This window comes from Hordeum vulgare, chromosome 2H (assembly GCF_904849725.1).
Source record: "Hordeum vulgare subsp. vulgare chromosome 2H, MorexV3_pseudomolecules_assembly, whole genome shotgun sequence".
NCBI lineage: Eukaryota > Viridiplantae > Streptophyta > Magnoliopsida > Poales > Poaceae > Hordeum > Hordeum vulgare.
This window is the reverse complement of record NC_058519.1, coordinates 458,625,817-458,640,371: the sequence shown is the minus strand read 5'-3', so window position 1 is coordinate 458,640,371 and position 14,555 is coordinate 458,625,817. Positions and strand designations below refer to the sequence as shown.

General features: G+C 46.1%; 3 protein-coding genes across 3 annotated transcripts; 1 reads left to right on the top strand and 2 right to left on the bottom strand.

Moving 5' to 3' along the window:
- Positions 1-2,269: 2,269 nt before the first annotated feature.
- On the bottom strand, positions 2,270-3,959 carry LOC123426650. Its single transcript, XM_045110515.1, has 2 exons — positions 3,493-3,959; positions 2,270-3,390 (listed from the first exon to the last, which is right to left on the bottom strand). The coding sequence occupies exons 1-2, from the start codon at positions 3,770-3,772 to the stop codon at positions 2,606-2,608; spliced, it is 1,065 nt and encodes a 354-aa protein (XP_044966450.1). The 5' UTR covers positions 3,773-3,959; the 3' UTR covers positions 2,270-2,605.
- A 687-nt stretch (positions 3,960-4,646) lies between these two features.
- On the bottom strand, positions 4,647-8,634 carry LOC123426651. The gene is made up of 8 exons (XM_045110517.1): positions 8,474-8,634; positions 8,240-8,348; positions 8,092-8,159; positions 7,443-7,592; positions 7,276-7,349; positions 7,070-7,188; positions 5,762-5,845; positions 4,647-5,031 (listed from the first exon to the last, which is right to left on the bottom strand). The coding sequence occupies exons 3-8, from the start codon at positions 8,096-8,098 to the stop codon at positions 4,929-4,931; spliced, it is 537 nt and encodes a 178-aa protein (XP_044966452.1). The 5' UTR covers positions 8,099-8,159; positions 8,240-8,348; positions 8,474-8,634; the 3' UTR covers positions 4,647-4,928.
- A 255-nt stretch (positions 8,635-8,889) lies between these two features.
- Positions 8,890-10,563, top strand: LOC123426652 (60S acidic ribosomal protein P2A). Its single transcript, XM_045110518.1, has 4 exons — positions 8,890-8,994; positions 9,610-9,698; positions 9,948-10,174; positions 10,332-10,563. Exons 2-4 carry the CDS (start codon positions 9,611-9,613, stop codon positions 10,356-10,358), a joined length of 342 nt encoding a protein of 113 aa, XP_044966453.1. The 5' UTR covers positions 8,890-8,994; position 9,610; the 3' UTR covers positions 10,359-10,563.
- The last annotated feature ends 3,992 nt before the right edge of the window (positions 10,564-14,555 follow it).

The following is a 14,555-nucleotide window of genomic DNA, read 5'->3' as shown; positions in this document are numbered from 1 at the left end:
CGGAAGGGTCCGTAGATGTTCTTATCGTCAATACTACTCCTAGAACACAGGAGTCCTAAGAATATAATTAGGGTCTAATTAAAGAGAGAGCAAGAAAGGAGAATAGGACAAACACATTGAGTAGAAGAGTATACTTTTTTGAGTACAAGTGTAGAAGGGTATACTTTAAATAGACAGTTCTAATATGAAGTGCGCATCGAAATATTTTTATTTTTTATTTTTTACATGGTAATACATGTTTTATTCATATCATAAAGAGTAAAGTACGATTAAAGTACAAGTCACATATGGATCGACATGACAAATTTGAAAAGATAGCAGAACATCTCTGAGCTTGACACCAACGTTCGTCACTTGCCTCCGACACCACCACAACAGCCATGAAAAAAAATGAAAGATCACCTCCTCACCCGAGCTCGACGCAGCTCCATCGTTGATATGCAGCTTTGTGGACCTCCACGATGGCTCACCAAAAGTGAAGCCTTTACCGTTGATTGAATCAAACCGGGGCAATACCCTGGACACGCCATCGAACTCGAGATATAGCATCCCACCACGACTAAGATGCCGAAGGAAGAAACCATACCTGCCATCCACGAACCACGAAGCCAGCACACATTCCGTCTTCGAGATGTCGTCGATGCAGACCACAATCTGCATCTGCTCCTGGACTACCTCCCAAGCTCAGCACTGACGCTGGAGAAAATGTCGTCGCAATGACGGATCCCTAGGACACAGGTCCATCACAAGGATGCCGCCACCATGCCATCCTTTCTTAAACAAATTTTGTTTCCAAATCCGTCCCTAACCATAGGACCGATGGCCTCATCAGGGAAGGATCCAAAGAATCTTTATTGAGCGTCGTCAAAGCCAAGACAACGAACAACCTAAAAACCTAGACTACAAGGACTAAAAACGATCCACACACATGGATCCGACGACCCCCCTCACCATCAACTACCGAGGTCGCCGGCGAAAGGGAGCCGCCAGAGAACGACACTGGAAGATTTTCTCTCCTAACGATGGCTACGGTTACAGCCGCGAGAGGAAAGTCTACCGAAATATGCATTCCATCCAAGAAGACCCCACAGAAAACAAGTGCAATACTTTTGCTTTACAATGCAAATACATATATTTATGAATTGTTATATGCCGGCAATGCATGAAATACATACATAAATTTCTGAATTTTGCCGCGGATTGACGGCTCAAAAAACGCATGCCCCCACACTTGGGTGCCCTAAATCCCCCTCCCGAGGTACATGGCGTTTGTTTCAAGGCACAGTAAGAAATTGCGATCCATTTCCAAATTCGGATGTAACGGTAGCTGGCATCGGCGAGTTAACTGCTACTCGGAGGGGCATGATATCGAGCCCACTCCTCCCCCACGTCGCCTCCCCAAGCGAGGCGGGCGAGGGCTTCTTCCCCTCATCCTCCCAGCGCTCCTCCCCTCTCCCTCCCCTCCCCCGCCACCGCCAGCGCGCGCCGCCGGGCCCTGCCTGCGTGGTGCTGGCGGCGGCGGGTCTGCACTTCCCCGCACGCGCGGTGCCCCTGCTCGGGCGGTGGCGGCTCGCGGCGGTGCGCTTCGGGCGACGGTGATGTGGCCCGTTGGAGGCGGTGCCACGGTGGCTCTCGACGCGGCGGCACGACCGTAGGTCGTGGGGCGACGCGATGGTGCTGGCGGCCGGCGGCGCCCGCGAGGCCCGGATCTGGGCTCGTTTGGGCCCCATGTGGTTTTGGGCGGGCCGGTTGCTCGACGCTCGGCGGTTCCGCTCCCTGGTGGGGGCGAGGCGGCGGCGGTCTGCGGTGGTGTTCACCGCGTCATTCGGCGAGCTGCAGCGTGGGGACAGGGACTGTCCGTGCCCAAGTGGGCTCGGCCGGGCCGTAGGGCTTGGCAATTCCTCGGGGATACCCCCTCCTCCGCTACCCTCCGCGTACCGGAGGAAACCCTAGGACTTGTCCGGGCAACAGCGGCAACATCGTCGCATTCCTTCTTAAAGGTGTTGTTTGATACGCGACGCTTCGGACTGCTGGGACGCGGTGGTACTTCTCCAGCGGGTGTCGGGCCTCTTCTCCTAGTCAATCTACCGGTGTCAGCATTTATTTGTCTTTTCTTTCTTTTATTTTTCGTTTGGGCTTTCTTGTGTTGTGGCCCTAATAAGTTGGATGTATCGGTTGGTTGCTTTTGTAATACAAAGCGGAGAAATGCTTTTTCATCAAGTTCTGATGTAACAAATGTAATATCTTAAACGAGAGGTCGTGAACCATGAAAATCACAAACTTGTTCGTTCAACCTTATAATATTCGAAAATACATCGAGGAAATAAAAAGCAGCCAAGGTTGGCTCGACATGCATCTGAACTTGGGTCTTCGGATCCAATCCTAGCCTGGCACACCGAGCAACGCCTGGATTTGCAACATTGCCCTACAAAACGATCGATCGACTAACACACAAAGACACGACATCACCCAGCAGCAGCAGGTGAGTTATTCGGAAAGCAAATGCGAAGCTACTACCAATAACGTGGTGTAGCAGCAGCCATCGAGCACGTAGACCTGTATCGGCACACTTACGAGGGAAGCAAAATCAGCTCGCAATACCACTTCACTTCTTGCAGACCAGCCCGGCGCTGCCCTTGCCGCTGCCGCACATGGTGTCGGCCGGCTCGTCGATCATGTCCACCGCCCCGACGCGGACGACGTCCTCTCCGGCGAAGCGCGCCACCTCGCAGTCCGTCTCGAAGATGCCGGACACCTGGTACTTTCCGGCACCCCCCATCACCGGGATTTTGGCGCCCATGTCAACCCCAGCGCTGACGTAGTCCGAGCGGTAGGTCTGGCCGAGCACGCCGTGCACGTCGGCGCTGATGGAGTTGAACTTGAACGCCACGTTGAGGTGCGCGAGGCTGTCGTCGGCGGTGAGGCCGTAGTCGTGGACCTTCGAGTCCTCCTCGGTCACCGGCACCGCGTTGGCGACGATGCGGAACCGGCCGTCGAGGCGCACAACCACGCCGTTGGCCGCACCGATGCGGAACACGGACAGCGCGGGCGCGGAGGCCGGGCTCCAGCTGGCGGCCGGAGCCGCGTCCAGCTCGACGGGCATGCCGTCGAAGGTGATGGCGAGGCGGTCGACGGCGTTGTCCCAGGTGACTGTCCTCTTGACGCCGACGTAGAGGCGGTGGCCGCCGAAGCGGATGCCGAGCGCCTGCACCCAGGTGAAGTCCCGCGCCGCCTGCACGTTGCGCTTCCCGATGAAGTGCGCGTTGATGTGCAGGTTGGCGTCGGAGAGCAAGCAGAAGTCGGCGTCCCTGCGGCCGTGGAACAGGAACTTGTTGCCGTCGCCGCCCACGAAGCGCGGGTCGTAGCACTCCGTGCCGGCCAGTTCACACACTGTTGGGTTCCAAAGATACAGCAAGCAAACAATCGTTCAGTAACTTCAACTGCGAAGTGAATGCAAAAAAACATGGACGTGTACATGTGTGGCGTTCTTACTGCAGACGAGCTTGCAGCTGGGGCAGTGCACGTAGCAGAGGTCGCGGCAGCCGGCGGGGCACCGGCGCACCGGGATCATGCACTCTGGGGCCTGCGACGGGCTGCTCTGGTTGTAGCAGCTCACCACGGTGGGTTGCGCCCCGGGGCTCATGTAGACGGGGACCACGTTGGGGTCCGAAAGAATGGGGTTGTTGTTCATCGGCTGGGCACCGACCGTCATGAGGAATGCGGCGGCGCAGGCGAGCAGCGCCACCGCACACGAGCGCCGGACGGACGCCATCGATCACGGCTAGGCGGTCTCTGGGTGATCTTCACACTTCCTTCACTGCTGGTTGAGTGAAGCTGTTGCGGGTGCTCGTGGCTCGTGTGGTGATGCAAGGCGTGGAACGCATTCATTTTATAGCCCGGGAAGAGGGCGCATTGCCGCTGACCAAACGAGTGTCGTCGGAACCACGCATGGCTTTTCACCTATCAAGTCCCGGCAAGTCAACTCCGCTTGATGGATCTCTCGGCTATCTAGTCCCCGGCCACATCACATGAAACGATTCCACGCTTGCCGTCCCGGCGAACGGTTGATTGAAATCCGGGGCGCTTGGTCTCGATCTTGGTGTCAAGTGCCACCTGCTCTACGTTATTATGGCTAAACATAATCTACATGGCCAGCTTGGACAAACTTTGCTTCCATTTTCTTCAGAAAGAAACCAAGATTCAGATATAGCATGCTCACCAAAGATTGCACTATATACCTGTGGAGGATTATATATGACTGACTTTGGAGGTAATCAAGAAGAGGACCATGAGTAGGGTACATACAATTTTCATGGAAAAAGGCACCTTAGAGGAACATGGTTAGGGTTCATCTTAACAGAGCACAAGGTGTCAAGTTGTTATCTTGCTTTAGAAAGTTGCTCCAAGCTACGTCCGTTACATCTGAATCAATATTAATCGGACAGTTGGATGAAGCTTGCATATTCCACAATACTAAACCCTATTACTATGCCCCACACATAGCAGCTTCTACACTACCACTATACGGATTGAGTGCATCGGTCAATTTACTCCACCGATGATAGAAACAATCCAGACTGTCCGTATATGTGCACAAGAGAGGGGAAGAGTTGCATATCATCATTTCGTGGGTAATCCAAATGGTATGTTCAAGGTTTACAGGCCATGTATTTCCATATTTTCAACCAAAAAGTGCAGCTGTGGTGAAACCACTGTTAGCAAACACAGTACAGAAGTTGCTTTGGAGGTAGAAACACCAAATAAATACTCCTTCTGTCCTAAAATAAGTGTCTTAACCTTAGTGTAACTTTGTACTAGAGTTAGTACAAAATTAAGATAGTTATTTTGGGACGGAGACAATATATGAGTGGATGACATTGCCATTAACACGACATCAGTGACAATGTTTTGCAAGTCGGAAAAAAATACTAAAAGAACCACCTCTTCTTAACTGCAGGTGTTGTGCCTTCGCCTGGAGGACTTGGGCTCTCTCTTTTTGCCATGCCACTGTTCAGCGCCTCCAACCTTTTCCTGCAGAAAAAAATAGCAACATAAATAAATAAAAACACCAGTTGGACATATAAAAAACAGAATAATTAAGTTCATTTTGCCCTTGAAATACTGAGAATTTTATTTGGACTAAACATCGAAACAGTTTTGTAATCCCCAATGATATTCTGGTATGCAGCACCTGGAATGCTACAAGAGCTCTATGGTATGCTGCGTTACCCAAATGCCCTGCAAATAATCTATGGTATGTTGGATACTAACGTTTTAAAATCATTTCCCTTCACAATACTAAGCAGAGGAAGCCACAAGGGAAGAATCACAGACCAATAAATACACTGTCAAGTTTACTTTTAAGGAGACAACAGAGAAGCAGAACTCTCATTTTGACAGCAGCATGAAAACATAATAGATAGTTTACCGATGAGTATTCTATCTCCTAAACTGCAAAATTAGAAAGTTTTCCTCCTTGGCCACAATACAAATGAGAAAAGTAATAAGAGTATGTCTGGTTTATAGCCAACATGTACCTTACCAATTTTTCGGTTATGGTGTTGGTTTGGATGGTTGCCAATATTTTGGCATGCCAATGGCTCCTTACCAACTGTACTTCATATTTTTAGCCAAAGTCGGCCAACCCACAGGCACACAAAACCTTGACCAATATTTTGGCTAGCCAAATATGTGGTGGGGCAAACCTAGACTCAAAGCAAACACACTTTTTATATTTTCGTTCTACTACTTAAACAATTACCTTGTATCGCCGAGCTGTCCATGCAAGCTCCATCGTTGGCGAAATCCTTCCATACCCTGAAGACCAGTAGCAAGAATCATGCGCCTAAAATAGAAGGACATGATCAGACTGGAATTGGAGCAAACCTAAAAATATTGGATAAATAATTATGAAAATAATTTATGAATAAATAACCCGATGCTTCCTTTTGTCCAGGTAACAAACAAAATAAATATATCTTGGGAACAACAAAGTGGTCTTTAAAAATCTGTAAATCCATTTAGTACTGCCCTGAAGAATGGTCACAAAGTAATCCAGAAGTACCTTCCTTTTGGAGAACTAGTGCTGCTCATAAGCGAGGAATACCAGAAATAGGGAAGACCTACCAAACTACTGCCAGCAGAACCATGTGCTATCTCAAGTCTCTGATGTCACAGAACACCTCTGGCAGCTTCCGGATGGGGGGAATACCAAATGCTATAACCAATTAATATGGGAATACTGATGTGTACATGAAAGTCTTTTGCATGAACATCCCAAGAAAATTATAAGCCTTTCTTCTCACCTATATCTAGCCTCTAGGTAGTCAAGTAGAACACCATGGCCTAAATTACAATGTTAGGTACATGATGACTAAGCAATTAAGAATTAACCATGCGCTACCAGGAGCTTGTTTCTGTTCGTACACTGACTGACACTGGGAGCTTGCTAACTGGGTCTGACTCCCTCCATCCATCCCTCTCTCTCAACAAGCCCAAGCAGTAGGTACAACAGCCCAGGCATGAAGATAACAAATATTTATCCAGTGTGTTAACACCAATGACTTCAAGAGACGAATTTTAAACTAAAATAACCTTAGCTGCTGAGGAATCACAATGAATGAAGGCAAGCTTAGACAATCCAATGACTATAGGAGGTTATTACACCACTCAGTACTTATGGACACTATCATGGCAACAGTATGTAAAAGTGGTGACCCTCTGGCCCTCTGGCGATAATGAAATGAGAAAACAAGATGTAAATATGAAGACTGGATGCTTGTGAAGCTTTTAAAATCATTATCCACTTTAAGCAATTGAGATATGAAGGAGGTTGGATAAGAAATCTCCCTACATTTCTCGACGCCCTTAAGTCTTAATCTAGTTGCTGATGCAGATTGGCAAGTGGGCAAAGGGAATTTGATATATGCACATTTTACCACAGTCTATAAAATTCTAAAGGAAAAAATGAACCTTGAAGGTTAATCTACGAAGTTGAACAGAAGTCTATTAACCCGTTTCACATCTATAGGAATGTATCTATGATAAAGACCACCAGCACTAAGGCTACCTTTCAAGCAGTGTGAGTTCTGATTGGAGTTGAGTGACTCTTTCCTTTGCATCTTCAAGGGGCATCGAGAAACCCAATTTATATTCACTATCCTGCAGCCGTTCCCTTATTTCCTTATCCTGTAAAAATAAGTCAGAAAATGGGTCAGCTGGTTAAACAGGAAAAGGAATGAAGCTGCAGCCTCAAATAGTTTTAGTATAACTGACCCTTTTCTCAGCGCATTGTTTGTATAGAACAATTTCGTCTTGACAAAATGGCTCAATATCATTGATTTGCAAGCCTGGACAGCAGAAATAGGAGTCATTTTGTCCATACATATTTACATATGGAAAACGACAAACATATTGTGATGTCAGAGTAAACAGTTACTCACATAGGAAAAGATTCTTCAGGATGCCATCACAAAGCTCAACACCTTCAAGGACATGGGATGCAATCTCTTTTGGTACGACAGGAGAAGGTGGCCCACGCATAAGATCATCACCGACGAGAATGGTCTCTTCCATCGTTTCTTGTCTATCGACTGTTGACAAAAATAAGCATTCCCCAGAAAAGAAGAAAATGAAAAATAGGCGCGAGCATATGTAGTAGCAAACTGAAGAAACAAGAATCTAATTCTCTCACAAATAAGCGGAAGGAGCATCCTTTTATTACTCACAGATTTTCAATTTTTCCATTTGTTACTGTTTCTAGAAACCAAAAATGCCATTCGATGTGCTGAGACAAAACGTGGACACGGTTCCCTCTTCTTTTCTCGTTGAGCAATGAACCATTACTAGTATGCAGCTATAACCCCAATGTCCCAGAAGTTGTGGTTCCTACCTCCAAGATGAACTAGGCACAGCTCAAGGATAAAACATGCCACTAGGGCGCCCATCAAGAAATCATCCCAGGCCTACTACACATACTACAAAAATGCACATTCGCAGTAAACCATGATCAACCACCAAAACTGACACGAGTTATGCATGGCGAGTAACAATAACATAAAGTAATGGGTGGGAGAGGCAGTATGCGCATACCGTCCATGGTGACCTAGCAACTTCTCACGCCGGCGAGAAGCCTGAAGCAGTTAACGCTGACCAACTTCCTGCAGTCCGCCAAGGACAAAACAACAGTTAGGCTCGTTTCACTCTGTGAGAAGGGAAGCTAAGCAGCAGATATGGCTACCAGCTCCAGCGGTTGCCGGTGAAATAGATCAGAGGGGGCCGGTGCCGGAGTTGGCTGTCCGTCTCAAGCTCCACTGTCACCCAGCCTTGTACGTCGCCGCGAGCTCCCACTGCACAGACCCATCAGCACCCACAGCCACCATTCCGTCAAACACCTCACGTGCACGAACACACGGCTCCAGAATTCGGGCAAAATCATCTCAGCCGAACCAGTGGAAATTGGAGAGGGACTCACCGCTTTGCCTCCGTTGGCGCACCGCCGGCTGGAATGCCCCGTGCCGGACCTCGTCCGATGGATGGGTGGGTCCGCCCCTCGTCGTGGCAACCAACCGCGCCGGAGGCCGAAGGGGAGGAACAAGAGGAAACAGGGGGTTGATGCCTCAGTGACACACTCATGGGCTGCTTTCTCATTGAAACACAGAGTAACGGTTGCTGGGCCAAGTAAACGGCTCAAAAGCCTATAAAAGCTGTAACTGGGCCGAATGTTTTAGTAGACGAGATAGCAGCACGAAGGCCCATTATTACTCCTCTACTACCAGGGGGGTCGATCAGCTGAGATCAACGGCTGGAACGCCAGGGCGGGGGCTAGGGCAGGAACTAAATGGCACACGGACGGCGCAGATCGCAGCGCGACCCGGCGTGGGTCTATATAAATAAGCAGCCCCGCCGCAGCCACGGGATCCCCTTACTCGCAGAAACCCTAGCAGATCGCCCGAGCCCTCCGCCGCCGCTGCGCCTTCAGCCTTCTCGATCCAAGTAACGTCCCGTTCATTCCCTTGCGCTTCTGTACTTCCGCCCGTCGATATGATCTTCTTGCTGGACGCAAAATATGCTACTTGCTGGTGTTGTTAGTGTGCTGCACTCCGTTAGATGTTGATGAAATGGTATTTTAGTTTGGCCTTGTGATAAGAAGTCGCAGTTTTTGCTTGCGTGTCCGCTGTTGTTCTTGTTCCCGACCGGTTTCTAGATGTACCTTGTCACTAGGCTCTGGTTTCAGTACAACATTTTTAGTATGATTGCTGCAAGTTTGCTAGTCAGTTTCGTAGATCCAATAATGAATGAATGCTATGCTAATATTTTACTGCCATGGAATGTGCACTACGTGGCTCTTGCTGGAATGTAGATAGCTTTCTTTGTCATCGTAAATTGTACTACCAAATAAATGCTCTTATTTGTCTTGATTTGAAGGAAAAAACTACTTAGATTTGATGTAGATTCTAGTTCGTGTTCATCACTGATGCTTCGGCAATTATGTTCTGAGTTGATTGGGACTTTTGTTTTCTGTCAGATGGTTGATAACTTCACAGTTTTGTAGCTGCCTGTCACGTTGAGGTCACACAAGCTTATTTTGTTTATTTGCTATTTGTCCAGGATGAAGTTCATTGCTGCCTATCTGCTTGCTTACCTCTCTGGCAACGCCAGCCCCTCTGCAGAGGACCTGACATCCATTCTTGAGTCTGGTAATTTTGTCTAACCGGGTGGCCTATATTAGTTTTGGTTCTGCGGTTTTCTTCTATTGCAAATACATCTGTGGTTCCTACATTTGGTGCTACTAATTATTACTGTATTATTATGTCATGTTTACCAATAGTACACTACACTTGTAGTGTGCATTACCAATGTTGCATAAGTTCTATTGATATTGGACAGAATGTGCTTATTTTTCTAGTGTCAGCTTCTAATGTTACTTTTACCTTTCTACATTGCAGTTGGTTGTGAAATTGACAATGAGAAGATGGAACTCATGCTGTGCCAAGTGAAGGGCAAGGACATCACCGAGCTCTTGGCTGCTGGCAGGGAGAAGTTTGCTGCGGTTCCATCTGGTGGTGGTGGCGTGGCTGTTTCAGCTGCTGCTCCCTCTGCTGGAGGTGCTGCTGCCCCTGCAGCTGAGTCAAAGAAAGAAGAGAAGGTCGTGGAGAAGGAAGAGAGCGACGATGTAAGATCACTATTCTCGCATATCCTCTCGTTAGGAACTTGTCATCTCTATTAATAGGCCTTGCAAATGATGAACTTGGGCATATTAATGTTTTGATGTCTATTCTGTAGTTATTTATGATAACGTTCTAACTGTTTGTATGTGCCTCTATTTGCAGGACATGGGCTTCAGTCTGTTCGACTAGATGCTTGGGTATCTTGTGTCTGCAGTATCTATCTTTGGCCAGGAACTAGAGTCAATGATGTTTTAGCCTTTATTTAGCTGAGTTGTGAAACGCTGGCAAGACAATGTTTTGATATGTAATTCAGCCTCTGGTTGCTGGTTGATTTACTGGTGAACCATACCTTTGTTATCCAATTTTGGTGCTTTAACAATGCATTGTTATGATATGTTTTGTCGGCTCTTTGGCTTACCCCTGTTGTATGCTAGTTTTTTGGTTGACAAAGTTAAAAGTTCTTTGTAAATTGGCACATTCTTAGAGCCTGTTTGGGAATGCTCTACTTCAGAAAATTCAGCTTTGCTAAAACGTAAGCCAAACGGGCTACCTCCGGGATATACTGTTTTGCAAAAAACTAATTTGGGGTCCAGCTTGACCTGAATGATTGCCAAACATTTTCTTGAAATGGTTGCAACTCTTATATGAAACTGCTCTGTGTCATCGTCATTACAGAGCAACAGATTCCGACTAGTACAGGATGCACTTTATGGCTAGGTGGTTGAGCTTCTCTTTGTGGCTATCTCTCCCCCATCCGTGGTTTCGTCTCAGGAGAGCACAGCCTAATTAATCCTATATGTATACTTACCATAGGTTGGTACATTGGGATCATAGCAGATATTAATACAATTGGATCACCGTAAACTAATATATTTTTGTTTAGTTAGAGGAAAGAGAAGAGGAGAGAGAAGGTAAGCGGGATCTTAGTTAAGAGCCAGCTATAGAACGTGCTCACTATAGATGACATGGCAATGGCTTATAACTAGCAACTGATTGCCATGGCTTATAACCAGCAGCTGACTATTCTATTGTACTTGCTCTTAGTATAGTTTGAAACATTTGTAAACATGGAGCATAGGTTGGTACTGTGAACTTGGAAGCATATACAGTCGGATCATAGCAGATGTTAATACAATTGGGATCATTGTCTTGAGGACACAGGTTAGCTCAATTTGAAACATTTGTAAACTTGGAGCATAGGTTGGTACAGTTTGAAAGAACAAATTAGTAACGGCATCGTTTTGAGGGCACAGGTTAGCTCAATTTGAAACATTTGTAAACTTGGAGCATAGGTTGGTACAGTTTGAAAGAACAAATTAGTAACGGCATCTCAAGGCTGACCCTCGAACTGCTTCGGACCAAGACCGACCCTTGAACTGCACAGTCTAACTCATGAGTAGTTGAAAGAAGATCTTGTTGGAACGTAGTATTTGAACTTTTAAAATTTATATGGCTATTTAAACGTATGTACTCTACATATGAGGCTATTTTTAAGCACCTGAACTCTATGTATGCGGCTATTCGAACCTACAGCCTTCCAAAAAGAAAAAAATAGGCATGTCAAATGTATGTGTGCAACGTTGGATGGCCGCCTCGTGTATTTGTGTTCGCGAACTGGTCCGCCGTGTCCTCGGAGGTGGGATACCTGAGGGAATTTATGATTCGTTGTTGAAGATGCCTTCAACTTTTTTTGCGAGGAAAATTTGCAATCTATTCATCAGTTATGAAGGAAGTACAAAGAATACCAGAAGTAAAAATACATTCAGGTTCGTAGACCATCTAGCGACGAATGCAAGCACTCAAGCAAGGTGAAGGTGCGCCGCCGTCATTGCCCCTCCGTCACCGGAGCTGGGCAAACCTTGTGGTAGTAGATAGTTTAGAAGTCGTCGTGCTAAGGCCCTATAGGACCAGCGCATGAGAACAACAACCGTCGTCGATGAAGAGAAGGGTAGATCGAAATTATCCAACCTATAGAAACACGGACACACATGAATGAAGACCGGACCCACATGGATCCACCGAAAACAAACGCCGACCGAATTCCATGAGATCCACATGAGATAAACCTCCACACACCCTCCGACGATGCTAGAAACACCATTGGAACGGGGTGATAGAGGCGAAGTTGTCCTTGTCTTTCGATGAGATGGTGGCTATCGTTTTTGATGAGGTAGACTTTAACGATCCGACTACTAACGTGCGAAGTCGTCGCGCTTAGCAATCGCTAAACCAACTCCGAGAGGTTATTGACCATGCGGAGCACGATCAACGTGACCACGAGGGTCTTTTTCCTACACGCGAACGAAGAACAAACAAGAAACTGAAATTGCATTCTGGATATCCCGAATATAAGAGGAAAGCTTTATGGATGAAAGTGGGCTTCTATGACGTCTTGCTGTGGTCGTAGAACACAAACGAAGAACGCCAAGTTGCAGCTATGCCGAACTTGTAATCTAAACAAAACCCAAGTCTAAACGGTGCCCTAAGGGATGTATATATGGGGGAATGGAGGGGGATTTCGTGACCCTTTGGAGGAGGGGTCCGAAACCAACCCTAACTTCGTTTCCCCACACGTACGGACTCTAAAAACAGCCTATAAAGTGGTATTTCAAAATTACATGGGCCTGGCCCAAAAATAAGGTGACGCACCACCTGTAATGGCTTATGGACAAAATTTATGAAGTGACATCTTGTATATTTCGTTCAAGCCTTCATGCTCTCATTATGGTGGCTTCAAAGTATGAAAATCACCACGGGAAGCTCCATTGTTCTTTCCTGCGCACGCATCTTCTCCTCCATGCTTGTTACAACTCCAATGGTCATCCTTGTTGTCCATGCTAGGTCCTTCATTCATAAGTAAAACATAAGTATCTAACTTAGGCAGCATCATATGTTCATGGCATTAGAAGATTTTCCAAGAAACGAAAACCTGTTAATTCAATTGGCGTGCGCGTGCTCTAGTAACTGGTCTAGTATGTATAGCAGCAGGGGTTGTGGGTGTAACAATGGTATTGATGTCCTCATCATCCTCCCCTTCTTTAACTGAAGTCGTCCTCGAGGAAACTCATCTTCCTCACCCAAACAAGGCTTCAGATCTGCAATGTTAAAAGTGGGACTAACCCCAAACTCTGCAGGGAGCTCAAGTTTATATACATTAACATTTATTTTCTCTAACACCTTAAAAGACCATCAACACGTGATATTAGCTTTGACTTGCGCAAATCAAGAAATCTATCCTTACGCAAATGTAACCAAACAAGATCTCTAGGTGCAAAGACAACATAATTTATATCCTTATCTCCAGCAAGTTTGTATTTAGCATTCATACGCTCAATGTTTTTCTTAGTTACTTCATGCATTTTTAAAATCAATTCAACACGTTGTTTAGCATCAAAATTAACCTTCTCTGAAGATGGGAGAGGCAACAAATCAATAGATGCATGAGGTAGGAAACCATACACAATTTCAAAAGGGCACATCTTAGTAGTAGAATGCAATGAACGATTATAGGCAAATTTAATATGAGGCAAGCATTCTTCCCACATTTTCAAGTTATTCTTCAAAACAACCCTAAGCATAGTAGACAGTAATCTATTGACTACTTCAGTTTGTCCATCTGTTTGGGGGTGACATGTAGTACTAAAAAGCAGTTTAGTCCCCAACCTAGCCCATAAATATCTCCAGAAATGGCTAAGGAATTTAGCATCACAGTCCCAAACAATTGTGTTTGGAACACCATGCAGGCGGATAATATCACGAAAGAAAAAATCAGCAACAATGGCAGCATCATCACTTTTATGACATGGTATAAAGTGTGCCATTTTAGAAAATCTATCCATGACAACAAATATGCTATCCCCTTATTTGTTTGAGGTAAACCTAAAATAAAGTCCATAGATATATCCTCCCAAGGAACACTAGGTACTCGCAAAGGCATATATAAACCATGAGGATTGAGTCGTGACTTAGCTTTTTGACATGTAGTGCAGCGAGCCACAAAACGCTCAACATCCCATCTCATCTTTGGCCAAAAGAAATGTGTAGCAAGTATTTCCTCCGTCTTCTTCACGCTAAAGTGCCCCATTAATCCTCCTCCATGTGTCTCCTGCAACAATAAAAGACGAACGGAGCTAGCTGGAATGCATAGCTTGTTAGCACGGAACACAAATCCATCAGTAATGACAAACTTGTTCCATGTTCTCCAACACATCTTTAAATTCAGCATCATGCACATATTGATCTTTGATGGTCTCCAAGCCAAATATTTTAAAGTCAAGTTGTGAAAGCATAGTATAACGACGAGACAATGCATGAGCAATTACATTTTATTTACCCTTCTTGTGTTTAATGACATAAGGGAAAATTTCAATGAATTCAACCCATTTA

What these genes read in the sequence shown, in the direction of transcription:
- LOC123426651 (XM_045110517.1), bottom strand. An exon ending in AACAATGCGCTGAGAAAAGG is followed by an intron (nt 7,189 to 7,275) that starts GTCAGTTATACT and finishes TTATTTTTACAG; the next exon opens with GATAAGGAAATAAGGGAACG. An exon ending in GAACTCACACTGCTTGAAAG is followed by an intron (nt 5,846 to 7,069) that starts GTAGCCTTAGTG and finishes CTTCTATTTTAG; the next exon opens with GCGCATGATTCTTGCTACTG.
- LOC123426650 (XM_045110515.1), bottom strand. Translation starts at nt 3,772, where the DNA reads ATGGCGTCCGTCCGGCGCTCGTGTGCGGTGGCGCTGCTCGCCTGCGCC. An exon ending in CAGCTGCAAGCTCGTCTGCA is followed by an intron (nt 3,391 to 3,492) that starts GTAAGAACGCCA and finishes GGAACCCAACAG; the next exon opens with TGTGTGAACTGGCCGGCACG.
- LOC123426652 (XM_045110518.1), top strand. Translation starts at nt 9,611, where the DNA reads ATGAAGTTCATTGCTGCCTATCTGCTTGCTTACCTCTCTGGCAACGCC. An exon ending in GACATCCATTCTTGAGTCTG is followed by an intron (nt 9,699 to 9,947) that starts GTAATTTTGTCT and finishes TCTACATTGCAG; the next exon opens with TTGGTTGTGAAATTGACAAT. An exon ending in AGAAGGAAGAGAGCGACGAT is followed by an intron (nt 10,175 to 10,331) that starts GTAAGATCACTA and finishes CTCTATTTGCAG; the next exon opens with GACATGGGCTTCAGTCTGTT.